Source organism: Physella acuta, unplaced genomic scaffold, assembly GCF_028476545.2.
Source record: "Physella acuta isolate Inbredline_101_S28 unplaced genomic scaffold, ASM2847654v3 ptg000394l, whole genome shotgun sequence".
Taxonomy (NCBI): domain Eukaryota; kingdom Metazoa; phylum Mollusca; class Gastropoda; family Physidae; genus Physella; species Physella acuta.
The window spans coordinates 263235-277500 of NW_026731913.1; the positions used below are offsets into that span (position 1 = coordinate 263235).

Below are 14266 nucleotides of genomic sequence, written 5' to 3' on the forward strand. Positions count from 1 at the left end.
CTCATGCAGAACACACACATAGATCATATACAGAACACTCATACAGAACACTCATACAGAACACACATACAGAACACACATACAGAACACACATGCAGAACACTCATGCAGAACACACACACAGAACATATACAGAACACACATTCAGAACACACATACAGAACACACACAGAACATATACAGAACACACACACAGAACATATACAGAACACACATACAGAACACACATACAGAACATATACAGAACATATACAGAACACTCATACAGAACACACATACAGAACATATACAGAACATATACAGAACATATACAGAACACACACACAGAACATATATAGAACACACATACAGAACACACATACAGAACACACATACAGCACACACATACAGAACACACATACAGAGCACACATACAGAACACACATACAGAACACACATACAGAACATATACAGAACATATACAGAACACTCATACAGAACACACATACAGAACATATACAGAACATATACAGAACACACACACAGAACATATACAGAACACACATACAGAACACACATACAGAACACACATACAGAACACACATACAGAATATATACAGAACATATACAGAACACTCATACAGAACACACATACATAACACACATACAGAACACTCATGCAGAACACACACATAGAACATATACAGAACATATACAGAACACTCATACAGAACACACATACAGAACACACATACATAACACACATACAGAACACACATACAGAACACTCATGCAGAACACACACACAGAACATATACAGAACACACATACATAACACTCACCATATGAAACATCGCAGGTGTGACGAGGTAATCAAACAGGACAAATGTCACCCACTTACAAGACAAACGTCATCCACTTACAGGACAAATGTCACCTACTTACAAGACAAACGTCATCCACTTACAGGACAAATGTCACCTACTTACAAGACAAACGTCATCCACTTACAGGACAAATGTCACCCACTTACAGGACAAATGTCACCCACTTACAGGACAAATGTCACCCACTTACAGGACATATGTCATCCCTTACAGGACAAATATCACCCACTTACAGGACAAATGTCACCCACTTACAGGACAAATGTCACCCACTTACAGGACAAATGTCACCCCTTACAGGACAAATGTCACCCCTTACAGGACAAATGTTATCCCTTACAGGACAAATGTCACCCCTTACAGGACAAATGTCATCCACTTACAGGACAAATGTCACCCCTTACAGGACAAATGTCACCTACTTAAAGGTTAAATGTAACAAATAAACTGATTCAATATAATTGATGTCATCATCCAAATGTGAAAAGTAACCGATGACATCTTATGGCAGCTTAAATGTCACATATGTCACGGAACATTCTCAAGAGGTAGCTGCCTATACACACGTTACTGGCAAGTTTGACAAGCTGCGTTGATGGCAGTCGAACGAAACTTGTCGGCTAACAAATCCTTTTTCTTTAAGTTTACAGACATACATTTATGACGTCATCAGGTGACGTCGTTTGGAATTTTTACCGGAGAACATTCGTCACTTGAATCACTGACGTCATCATAGTCGTTTACACTGTAGCTGAGTTTAGGGAAATGGATTCTTTCCCTTAGTTGCTCATCTAAAGTCTTGTGGCCCACCATCTCGTCCGTGTGGCCCACCATCTCTTCTGTCTCCCCATCTTCAGCATCCTCTCCGTGGTGTCTATGAGCTGCGACCGTTGTCATGGTGACATTACTTGTTGGGCTGGCTAATACCACATGGGTGTTGTTTTTTTTTCTTTCACGCATGGGCGGAGGTAAAGCAGGCTGGGTGGGGATGTCGCCACAGTAGACCCCTCCGTTCAGGTCGTTGTAGTGGTATGGGGGACAGACCCCGCCTGTGGAGGCCGTGGGTGGGTCATAGAAGGCCCGGGGGACCTTGGTGCTGGTGGCAGCGGTCGATGTCTGCCTGACGTTCTTGTGAGGCTGGAGCAGCACGATGTAGACTTTGGGGGCAAACAGACAGAAGAGGGCGACGGTCGCGCTGATGTTGACACACATACACAGTGACGTCACCTCGATCTGCAGAGATCAATAGAGAAACATGAACAGATCAACAGAGAAACATGAACAGATCAACAGAGAAACATGAACAGATCAACAGAGAAACATGAACAGACCAATAGAGAAACATGAACAGATCAAGAGAGAAACATGAACATATCAATAGATAAACATGAACAGATCAACAGAGAAACATGAACAGATCAACAGAGAAACATGAACAGATCAATAGAGAAACATGAATAGACCAACAGAGAAACATGAACAGACCAATTGATAAACATGAATAGATCAATAGATTAACATGAACAGACGAATAGACAAACATGAACAGATCAACAGAGAAACATGAACAGACCAATAGAGAAACATGAACAGATCAACAGAGAAACATTGTGACCTACCTAGGTCTTGTATTTTTTTAGTTTACATTTATTACCCAACCATGAATAACCTGTGGTGTAATCACCGGTGTTTTTCCATAGTTTCAAGAAAGATATATACCCGGTACTTTTCCATCACGAGTTGTGGTGTAATCCTTCTATAATTACGATTGGTTGACTCGGACATCGGCGGTGGTCTAAACAATAGTATTGTGATTTGAAGGTGACCTCCCATGTTTCCAAAGTTGATAAAATCCATGCGCACACGTTTCTCTGGGCAGTCCGACCAGACATCTCTGAGAGAGAAAGCCGTGTGAGTCGCCATATTGTACTTTGTAGTTTTAAGCAGCATTTTCCCTTATTACTTGTGGTTTTAAGTAATATTATGTGCTTTAAATTAAGTAGTGTCGTATAAGCTGTGGTGATTTTCCTAAGTGCCATATCCTGTGATAGTGTAACATAGTGTTTTTTCTTCATTTTATTCTGTATAAAGCTAGAGTCTTGTCTTGAATTTGTGCACATATTAAAGGTTATATATGGATTAAATGTGTTGTTGGTATCAGGAGTTCCTCGAGTGTATCCCCTAGACGTTAAGTACGAGTCCTCGTGAACTGTTGTGCCAGCTACCTTTTATAGGGCTTTAAGCCATCTGTATGTAACCATCTAAGTGAACCCGGGTACGTTCGCCAGCTCTGCGGCTGATAGAGTGGTGTTCGTAACAACATGAACAGATCAAGAGAGAAACATGAACAGATCAATAGAGAAACATGAACAGACCAATAGAGAAACATGAACAGACCAATAGAGAAACATGAACAGACCAATAGAGAAACATGAACAGACCAATAGAGAAACATGAATAGATGAATAGAGAAACATGAACAGACCAATTGAGAAACATGAATAGATCAACAGAGAAACATGAATAGATGAATAGAGAAACATGAACAGACCAATAGAGAAACATGAACAGACCAATTGAGAAACATGAATAGATCAACAGAGAAACATGAATAGATGAATAGAGAAACATGAACAGACCAATAGAGAAACATGAACAGACCAATAGAGAAACATGAACAGACCAATAGAGAAACATGAACAGACCAATAGAGAAACATGAACAGATCAATAGAGAAACATGAACAGACCAATAGAGAAACATGAACAGATCAATAGAGAAACATGAACTAACTGGACATTTAAACGCCCCACAAAGCACCTTAACTCATTCTAGAAAAATTCTTTGATTAAGCAACATGCGGGCGACTACAATTACACCCCTCCATCAATCACACCCCTCCTTCAAACAAACGCCCCACACCCATCCCTAAAACACACCCCTCCCTCAATCACACGCCTCCTTCAAACAAACGCCCTACACCCCTCTCTCATTTACACCCCTCCCTCTATCACACCGTTCCCTCAACAAACACACCCCTCCCTCAATCACACCCCTCCCTCATTTACACCCCTCCCTCAATCACAACCCTCCCTCAATCACACCCCTCCCTCAATCACACCCCTCCCTCAATCACATCCCTCCCTCAATCATACCCCTCCCTCAATCACACCACTCCCTAAAACACACCCCTCCCTCAAACATCCGCCCCCTGCCCCACCCATCGTAAGCACCGTACTGGTTAGCGCAGCAATCGGCCTTGAGATTTACCTTAAAGTCATGGTTAGCTCCAAAATAGATGGGCACAAATGCGCACCAAACGATGCAGGTGCTGTACATGGTGAAGGCGATGTACTTGGCCTCGTTGAAGTTCTGCGGGATCTTGCGGGTCTTGAAGGCGTACACCGTGCACAGGATGATGAGGAAGATGTTGTAGAAGAGGGAGACGATGGTAGCGATCTGACTGGCGCGACACTTGAGCACCAGAGTGTCCTTCTGATGTGGGATCAAAACCACGTTAGGCTTCTCAAAACCAATCCAAGTGAAGGCCCCCACGATCTGGAGAATACAAATTCAGTTTCATCTGATTGTATTTGATTATATTTGATTATATTTGATAATATTTGATTATATCTGATTATATTTGATTATATTTGATTATATTTGATTATATTTGATTATATTTGATTACAACAGATTTAACCTGATTAGACTAGGTTAAACCGTTACAAATGTTTAAGAAAGGTAATTAGGATTACTCCGAAATAAAGTCGATAAATATTAGAATAAAGTGAGGCAAATTTAAATCGCTTGTTTGTCCAATCCTTCGTATCTGTAAGCAATATTTTATTTCTCCATTAAATTTATACGAAATTCAAATTGTTTTTGTAAAGTATTTTTTAATAAGAAAAATGTACTTAGAAACATATGTGGTATAAAAACGAAAAGAGCAGGTGCAGAAATTGGTTTTATATAGTGTAAATACTACATGAGCAAACTGTTGTTTGTTTTCCATATATATATATATATATATATATATATATATATATATATATATATATATATATATATATATATATATATATATATATATATATATATATTTATTTATATATATATATATTTATATATATATATATATATATATATATATATATATATATATATATATATATATATATATATATATATATATATATATATATATATATATATATATATATATATGGAAAACAAGGGTCGCTCTAACTTTAAAAAAAAATTCCCATCTGGTACACGAATAAATCAGAGGTTTACTAACACACGAGCTGGCCCCATTCAGTTTTCGTGAGAAACACGGACTCTCTTAGGCCAACACACCAAACTGGCGCCGATTTTTATGAGGTTTTCACCATAACGATACCAACCGTGTATTTTTAGACGTGTGCCCTGTTTTCCAGAAGTTGAATAAATGTTAACAATGTCGGCAGTTCATTTCTACCAACTAGACACGCCAAGGCATGCTGTAAGTGCCTCGGCGACGGCCCAGGTGTCAGGGGAGTTACGGGGCTCCCTATGTCTGACCCCCCCCCCCCCCCAAAAAAAAATATCAAATGCACCCCCCCCTCCCCCGGAGCAAAAATTCTGGAAGAAACATTGGTGCAACACCTGATTAGATTTAGTCATCGAGTGTTGTAGCGAGACTTATTCCTAGTGTTGTGGGAACTTTTAAACGACTGTCTGTGGGGGCCAACGTGCTCACATGTGATGCGCTCAGGATGACACTGCCGCCGGTGGATTCAAGTAGTAACCACATCCGCTTATGCAGGATCTTGGGGCGATAAATCACATATTTCCGTTAGGAGTCCCCACTCCAATATGTAAACAAATGTTAAGCCTATGACAGAAACCTTTGTGGGGCTGTACTCTACAGCTTCCGAAGTTTTCATGGCGATTGGGTGAATGATGCAGTAAAGCATAATAGACAGAAAAATGTTTTTCAGTGGTACAACCGTATGTGACCAGCTCACGCGTGGGATAACCTTCTGATTTAGGGGGGGAGGGGGAATCTGCAAATGATGTCACATTTTTTAACGACTAACAAAAAGCCACACCCTCACACACCCCCATCTCAATGACGTCATTGTAATTGATTGACTATTAATAATGTTCAATTAATTCTAAACGTTCTAATTAATTTCTAAATAATTATGTAAAAAATAATCCTACCTTCCCTGTTTTGTGAATTAGATGTGCCTAATACTATGAAAGTAAATTAATATCTGTTGACTAGTGCTGTCTAGTGTCTGACAAAATGTGCTGAAGTGGTGAATCGCACGGTTAGGAAGTAGTTCATAAACGATACATTGATCTATTCGATACTTGCGAGGCTAAGAAGAGGGATGGGATAGGGGTCGGCTCGGGAAAAAACTTGAAAGAGACAACAAAACGCATATGTACGTCAGCATCGCTCCTTGAAAAACTTACTCAGGGGAGATAATTCCAAGTATAGGCCTTAAATGTTTACTGTGATATTTCTTGTAAAAGCAAAAACAAGTAAACGTATATAAAACTGAAGTTTCTAGTATTTTATTATTTTTTATTATTTGTAGGACACAAGATAGTACAGGATACAAATTCAACCACTATCACAAACACATTAACATTGAAAAATGTACAATGGATTTCGGGTCCCTAACTAATGCCGCACAGAATAACCGCGCATCATGAAAGCCCACTTCATATGTAGCGGCTTTTCGTGCTATGGACTTTGTTGTTTTTTAAAAAGAATTTTGCCGGCGACGGCGTGTTTGATTGTAGGGAAATAGAACTCGGCCTTGGCGATGGTTAAAAAATACAACTATAAATAACTTTTTTAAATGTATTAAAAATTTGACGACAATTTATTGAGCCACCTTTTTGGTCCCCATCCCCTGCCCCATCCGCCACAGTACACTTTTGGAAGATCGGTCAAACAGTTACGTGTCCACTATTTAGCTATCAAAGGGGGGGGGGGGGGGGCAACGAGTCAAAGAAGTCATTCAAATTTAAAGAGTTGCGTATATTTTACACTGTAGTTAGTGTAATGGATTTTATTTTTTGCGGAAGAGCGTGGTATAGTGACTGTAAAATAAAGATAATCGTACCGCAGCAACCGTGTTTTTCTTTTACAAACCAAAAATCAAGTCAGCAATGCACGAAAATTAAATTCAAAATTTTAAAAAGATATTAATTATGGTCAACCGTGGGCCCCTAAACCGCCTGCCCCCCCCCCACCCCCCGCGCATCGCGGGGTCTGGCGGCACTGTAGTTCCGCCCCTGTATCTTATCAAACTATTCCGCACTATTAGTCACGCGTCATCATGTTTATTAAATACGCAATGTTTTTAGTCATTTAACTCTATTGTAAATTTAAAAAATTTAAAGTACTGAAATTTAAAAAAAAACAACATTTTAATAAAAAGCTTTTATGTAATAATGCACTAAAAAGTAGAAAATAAATTATACACTACTATTTCAATAACAGAGAAAAGCTTTTATTTAACTCACTGTCTCTGTCTGTCTGTCGTCAGTCTAGATCGAAACGCCCGAGCGAAATTACGGGCACTTATCACTGACAGATACGGTTCGTAGTTGGTACGTAGGTTAAAACACGAAGACAACGCAACATGACATTAAATTTGACTTAATTGGATGCCCAAAAAAACAAAAACGTGGATATCTTCCTAAATATTAGTAAAAGTATCCAATAGATACTAAAGTGAAAAATTTTACATTACCAAAAAATTCGACAATTGAGCGTGTTAGTATGTTCTTCAACGGTATAATTATCTTACGTGAATAATTTCAACTTTAACTAGATCTAGGCGAGATATTATGTTAATGCCTCCAACACCCACCTGGGATAGAAAAGGGGGGAGGGGGGGGGGTAAGCGCAATTATTATTACAGTTGTAAAAAACAATGTGCATATATAATATACTAATAATCAGTGCACGAGTGCAGATGTATTTGCACTTAGCAGTCAGCTTGAAAATGAACCCTTTTTAAAGCCGTTTAAAAAGAATATGTCTACGAAAAAACCCTATGTTGACCGTGATAATTGATTACATATTTTTATGTTGTAGTTGTGAAAAGCAACTGTTAAGTAACTAAGGGTGAGAGTTCAAGACTAGCATCGTTATCTATTTAGCCTACGTAGTTGTATTTAATAATCAAGTGTATTTTGGTGTAGTCCTACCATATCGCAATAATTGTAGAACCAGCTTTATATAAATATAATATATTTATAATATATAGGTACACCGACTGTGGCATTCTAAATAAATGTTGTTACTTTTAAATGCAAAACTGTTTCTAGAGACTAATAATTATTTCGATAAAAAATATTTGTATGTGACCCTAGCACTTTTCAAACCCCATATTGCTATGGTTATTCTTTATTTTGATATCGCCAGATCTACTGTAGGTGTCATAATTTATTTTGTGTGATTTAAAAAAAAAACGCATTTTCGACAGATTGTGAACCCCTGCACTCTTCTGATCAAACGTATGTTTCAAACGTACTTGTTATAGGCATACATGTAACTTAAATTCAAATAAGCGTTGTCCCTTTACATTTCGATATACTTATCAAGTATGTTCTTTCATCAGACATTTTTTGTGATGTTTTAAAAATGTACAAAAATTTTGTTTTTACCTCCCTTTTTAAATTTTTTAAAAAGAGAAAAGACAATTTGAATGCAATTAATTTAAATGATGTACTTATTTTTTGAGGTTTGAAAAAAATTGAGTCTGTTCTCTCTGTTGAGTTCAAAAGATTGTGTTTGTGACATATACTTTTACAGATATAATCTCCCAAACATGGCACTTTTTAGGGTGCTGTAAAAAAGTTAAAAATCATTTTTTTTTAAAACGTCATAACTTATTTACTTTCTCGTATATACGAAGTATAGAGAAAGTCTTGTAATCGTGCAAAAAAAAATCGAGATTTGTAAAAATCTCGATGTTTTACACCTCACCGATACGGAAAAACATAATTTTGCAATCTTGTCCGTATGCCTGTGTGTCTGTGTGTGTCTGTGTGTGTGTGTGTGTGTGTGTGTGTGTGTGTGTGTGTAAACACGATAACTTGAGTACCGTTACAGCTAGGTTGAGGTAATTTCATATATAAGTATTTTATCAAAATCGTAGATCCTTATCAACTTTTGAGCGATTTCTGTTACGCTTTTTCCGATTTCTAAAAAAAAAAACGCATGTAAATTTATACTAAGTACTAATAATATTGCGCACTATTATGCACATTTAATTTGGCGTACACTTGGTGTGCAATTCTTTTTTCTACGAGATTTTATTCTATTTTAAAAACTTTAAGTATTTAAGATGGAGTTCCCTTCACGTTGTTTTATATAAGAATATTCGAGAAAGTTTAGGGGAGATCACTCCCGGATTATTATTACTTGAGATTATGAACACATTTAGTACCCACTATCTTAGAATTGCGTGTTCTTCACATAGCAACTTGCAAACAAGCTCCGGGACGGTTTTAAAAAATCATTTTGACACCCCTAGTAATATTCCAATCGACTAAAATCAACCTATATACTATAAATATTTTTGCTTGGGATCTTGAGAAATTTTGTCTGGGATTAGTTTTCCTGTCCTCCATTCAATGACCCAATTTTACATAAGGATTCACCTTGATAAGGATTATTGGACCAAAAATGTCGACTTAGATCAGCAGGACCCAATCATTGACCTAATTTAGAACTGGAAACAAATGAAGCAAGAACTGACATGGACAGAGACAAGAACTGACGTGGACAGAGACGAGAACTGACCTGGACAGAGACAAGAACTAACCTGGACAGAGACGAGAACTGACCTGGACAGAGACAAGAACTAACCTGGACAGAGACGAGAACTGACCTGGACAGAGACGAGAGCTGAGCAGATAAAAATCTGGGACTTGGGGCTTGTGTAACTTGGCCGTTTGACCATGGCCTTGATGCCGACAGAAAATATTCTGGGGATAGAATCAGGTGCATGTTTGTGTTACTTTCCATGTGTTTGTTTTGGACTTCTTATGACATGTCATACCTGATCCAGCTTGAGACTCACCTGAAGATGCGATTTGTTTTAGTTAGGATGGCAGCGTAGACAAAGCAGAGCGAGACGCCGAGCCCCAGCCGTCGTATGGCGCAGGTCAGGGGGGTGGGTCGGGCCAACATGGCCACAGATGTGCAGTACGACAGGGCGATGCCGAACAGCAGGATGTAGCAGAGCTCTCGGCCAGAGGCCATGATGAGGGGAGTCTTGTTGTAGGTCAGGAACACGCCGAACACAAACACGGTACACACAACTGAAATAATGACGTCACACAAACACGGTACACACAATTGAAATAATGACGTCACACAAACACGGTACACACAACTGAAATAATGACGTCACACAAACGCGCTACACACAACTGAAATAATGACGTCACACAAACGCGCTACACACAACTGAAATGATGACGTCACACAAACGCGCTACACACAACTGAAATGATGACGTCACACAAACGCGCTACACACAACTGAAAAGATGACGTCACACAAACGCACTACACACAACTGAAATGATGCCGTCTCCGCTTATCTATTGCAAGCCTTTGCCGTGTCAGATTTTGTCCATGTTGGGTTTGTTGTTTGTAATTTAGGAGGATAACGGGATGTTTAGGTGACATTTTGTATTGTTTGTGTGATGTTATAGAGAAATGTGTGGGAGAAGGATGGAAGGATGATGATAAGATGACAGCACGAGTCATGCAACACAGCAAACAACTGTCTCGACCGACTCCCCACCCCCACCCCACATAAATATCTCAAGTAATTTCTTTTTTGAGCTCCCCCAATTACAGACTACAAGGGTTACGGTGCCAAGACTACAAGAGTTACGGTGCCGAGACTACAAGAGTTACGGTGCCGAGACTACAAGAGTTACGGTGCCGAGACTACAAGAGGCCGAGACTACAAGAGTTACGGTGCCGAGACTACAAGAGGCCGAGACTACAAGAGTTACGGTGCCGAGACTACAAGAGTTACGGTGCCGAGACTACAAGAGGCCGAGACTACAAGGGATACGGTGCCGAGACTACAAGAGTTACGGTGCCGAGACTACAAGGGGCCGAGACTACAAGAGGCCGAGACTACAAGAGTTACGGTGCCGAGACTACAAGAGTTACGGTGCCGAGACTACAAGAGTTACGGTGCCGAGACTACAAGAGTTACGGTGCCGAGACTACAAGAGTTACGGTGCCGAGACTACAAGGGTTACGGTGCCGGGACTACAAGAGTTACGGTGCCGAGACTACAAGGGTTACGGTGCCGAGACTACAAGAGTTACGGTGCCGAGACTACAAGGGTTACGGTGCCGAGACTATAAGAGTTACGGTGCCGAGACTACAAGGGTTACGGTGCCGGGACTACAAGAGTTACGGTGCCGAGACTACAAGGGTTACGGTGCCGAGACTACAAGAGTTACGGTGCCGAGACTACAAGGGTTACGGTGCCGAGACTACAAGAGTTACGGTGCCGAGACTACAAGAGGCCGAGACTACAAGAGTTACGTTCCGGGACTACAAGAGTTACGGTGCCGAGACTACAAGAGTTACGGTGCCGAGACTACAAGAGTTACGGTGCCGAGACTACAAGAGGCCGAGACTACAAGAGTTACGGTGCCGAGACTACAAGAGTTACGGTGCCGAGACTACAAGAGTTACGGTGCCGAGACTACAAGAGTTACGGTGCCGAGACTACAAGAGTTACGGTGCCGAGACTACAAGAGTTACGGTGCCGAGACTACAAGGGTTACGGTGCCGAGACTACAAGAGTTACGGTGCCGAGACTACAAGAGGCCGAGACTACAAGAGTTACGGTGCCGAGACTACAAGAGTTACGGTGCCGAGACTACAAGAGTTACGGTGCCGAGACTACAAGAGTTACGGTGCCGAGACTACAAGGGTTACGGTGCCGAGACTACAAGAGTTACGGTGCCGAGACTACAAGAGTTACGGTGCCGAGACTACAAGGGTTACGGTGCCGAGACTACAAGGGTTACGGTGCCGAGACTACAAGAGTTACGGTGCCGAGACTACAAGAGTTACGGTGCCGAGACTACAAGAGTTACGGTGCCGAGACTACAAGAGTTACGGTGCCGAGACTACAAGAGTTACGGTGCCGAGACTACAAGAGTTACGGTGCCGAGACTACAAGAGTTACGGTGCCGAGACTACAAGAGTTACGGTGCCGAGACTACAAGGGTTACGGTGCCGAGACTACAAGGGTTACGGTGCCGAGACTACAAGAGTTACGGTGCCGAGACTACAAGAGTTACGGTGCCGAGACTACAAGAGGCCGAGACTACAAGAGTTACGGTGCCGAGACTACAAGAGGCCGAGACTACAAGAGTTACGGTGCCGACACTACAAGAGTTACGGTGCCGAGACTACAAGAGTTACGGTGCCGAGACTACAAGAGTTACGGTGCCGAGACTACAAGAGTTACGGTGCCGAGACTACAAGAGTTACGGTGCCGAGACTACAAGAGTTACGGTGCCGAGACTACAAGAGTTACGGTGCCGAGACTACAAGAGGCCGAGACTACAAGAGTTACGGTGCCGACACTACAAGAGTTACGGTGCCGAGACTACAAGAGTTACGGTGCCGAGACTACAAGAGTTACGGTGCCGAGACTACAAGAGTTACGGTGCCGAGACTACAAGAGGCCGAGACTACAAGAGTTACGGTGCCGAGACTACAAGAGGCCGAGACTGCAAGAGTTACGGTGCCGAGACTACAAGAGGCCGAGACTACAAGAGTTACGGTGCCGACACTACAAGAGTTACGGTGCCGAGACTACAAGAGTTACGGTGCCGAGACTACAAGAGTTACGGTGCCGAGACTACAAGAGTTACGGTGCCGAGACTACAAGAGTTACGGTGCCGAGACTACAAGGGTTACGGTGCCGAGACTACAAGAGTTACGGTGCCGAGACTACAAGAGTTACGGTGCCGAGACTACAAGAGTTACGGTGCCGAGACTACAAGAGTTACGGTGCCGAGACTACAAGAGTTACGGTGCCGAGACTACAAGAGTTACGGTGCCGAGACTACAAGAGTTACGGTGCCGAGACTACAAGAGTTACGGTGCCGAGACTACAAGAGTTACGGTGCCGAGACTACAAGAGTTACGGTGCCGAGACTACAAGAGTTACGGTGCCGAGACTACAAGAGTTACGGTGCCGGGACTACAAGAGTTACGGTGCCGAGACTACAAGAGGCCGAGACTACAAGAGTTACGGTGCCGAGACTACAAGAGGCCGAGACTACAAGAGTTACGGTGCCGAGACTACAAGAGGCCGAGACTACAAGAGTTACGGTGCCGAGACTACAAGAGTTACGGTGCCGAGACTACAAGAGTTACGGTGCCGAGACTACAAGAGTTACGGTGCCGAGACTACAAGAGTTACAGTGCCGAGACTACAAGAGTTACGGTGCCGAGACTACAAGAGTTACGGTGCCGAGACTACAAGAGTTACGGCGCCGATCAACGCCAGTTTCTACGACTCACATAGCGACTCCTCGGGCTTCTTTCTTTCAAGCATCTCCCCACCCCCTCCATAGAGCAAGCTCACCACCCCCACCCCCTTAGATGGGATATAAATAATATACAAAATATACAAATTAATGTGTGCACGCCTCGACCCCCCCCCCCCCACCCTTACAACTTTCAAGTTCCCCCCTGCCCCCAACTTGGCGAAAAATGTGTTAAATGTCAATATCCTAGAGATGAATGCAAGAAACACCCTAATCATGGCGTGATAACCCTTGCAAGATTATCATTATCTTCATGGGTGGTTGCCTAAAACGATTAAAGAAAATAAAAGTCACAGGAAAAAAGTCACAGGAAAAAAGTCACAGGAAAGGTGTCATATTTGCATGGGATTTGTTAATACTTTTTTTCATAAAGTGTTAATCAGCATTAATTAATTACATTTAATGTAAACATTTAGCTATATGTGCATAGGTTGGATTTGTATGGCTAGACACGTAAAAATATTTAGTCTGAATGCAGGTTCAAATTAAATAACATTAAATTGATATAAACTAATTCCGTTGTCATCATCGTGTTTTTAAAATACTAACTATGAATCAGCGTTAATATGATTGGTTGTCTTCAACTCGTTGCAACGTTATTAAAATTCATAATGCTTTTAAAGTTTACGAATAAGTAACTAAAAATTACCACGCATATTTTTAGACACCCGAAATTTTACGATCGTCAATCAATAGTAAATCAAAATAATAAATAAAAATATTTCTTAGTATACATTTGTGACTTTCTTTCAGTGGCTTTTTTTCCCGATAAAATTACTT

At 41.2% G+C, this 14266-nt stretch overlaps 1 protein-coding gene across 1 annotated transcript in view; it reads right to left on the reverse strand.

Annotated features, from left to right (window-relative positions):
* Positions 1-1229: 1229 nt before the first annotated feature.
* The window catches only part of LOC131942204 (metabotropic glutamate receptor 7), a 30790-nt gene continuing 17753 nt past the window's right edge, over positions 1230-14266 (reverse strand). Inside the window, exons 8-11 of the mRNA XM_059301938.1 lie at positions 9965-10205; positions 9773-9869; positions 4137-4424; positions 1230-2099 (exon numbers count right to left, since the gene is read on the reverse strand). Coding sequence (XP_059157921.1) covers positions 1536-2099; positions 4137-4424; positions 9773-9869; positions 9965-10205 — 1190 coding nt within the window. The 3' untranslated portion in view covers positions 1230-1535. The remainder of the gene's footprint in view (positions 2100-4136; positions 4425-9772; positions 9870-9964; positions 10206-14266) is intronic.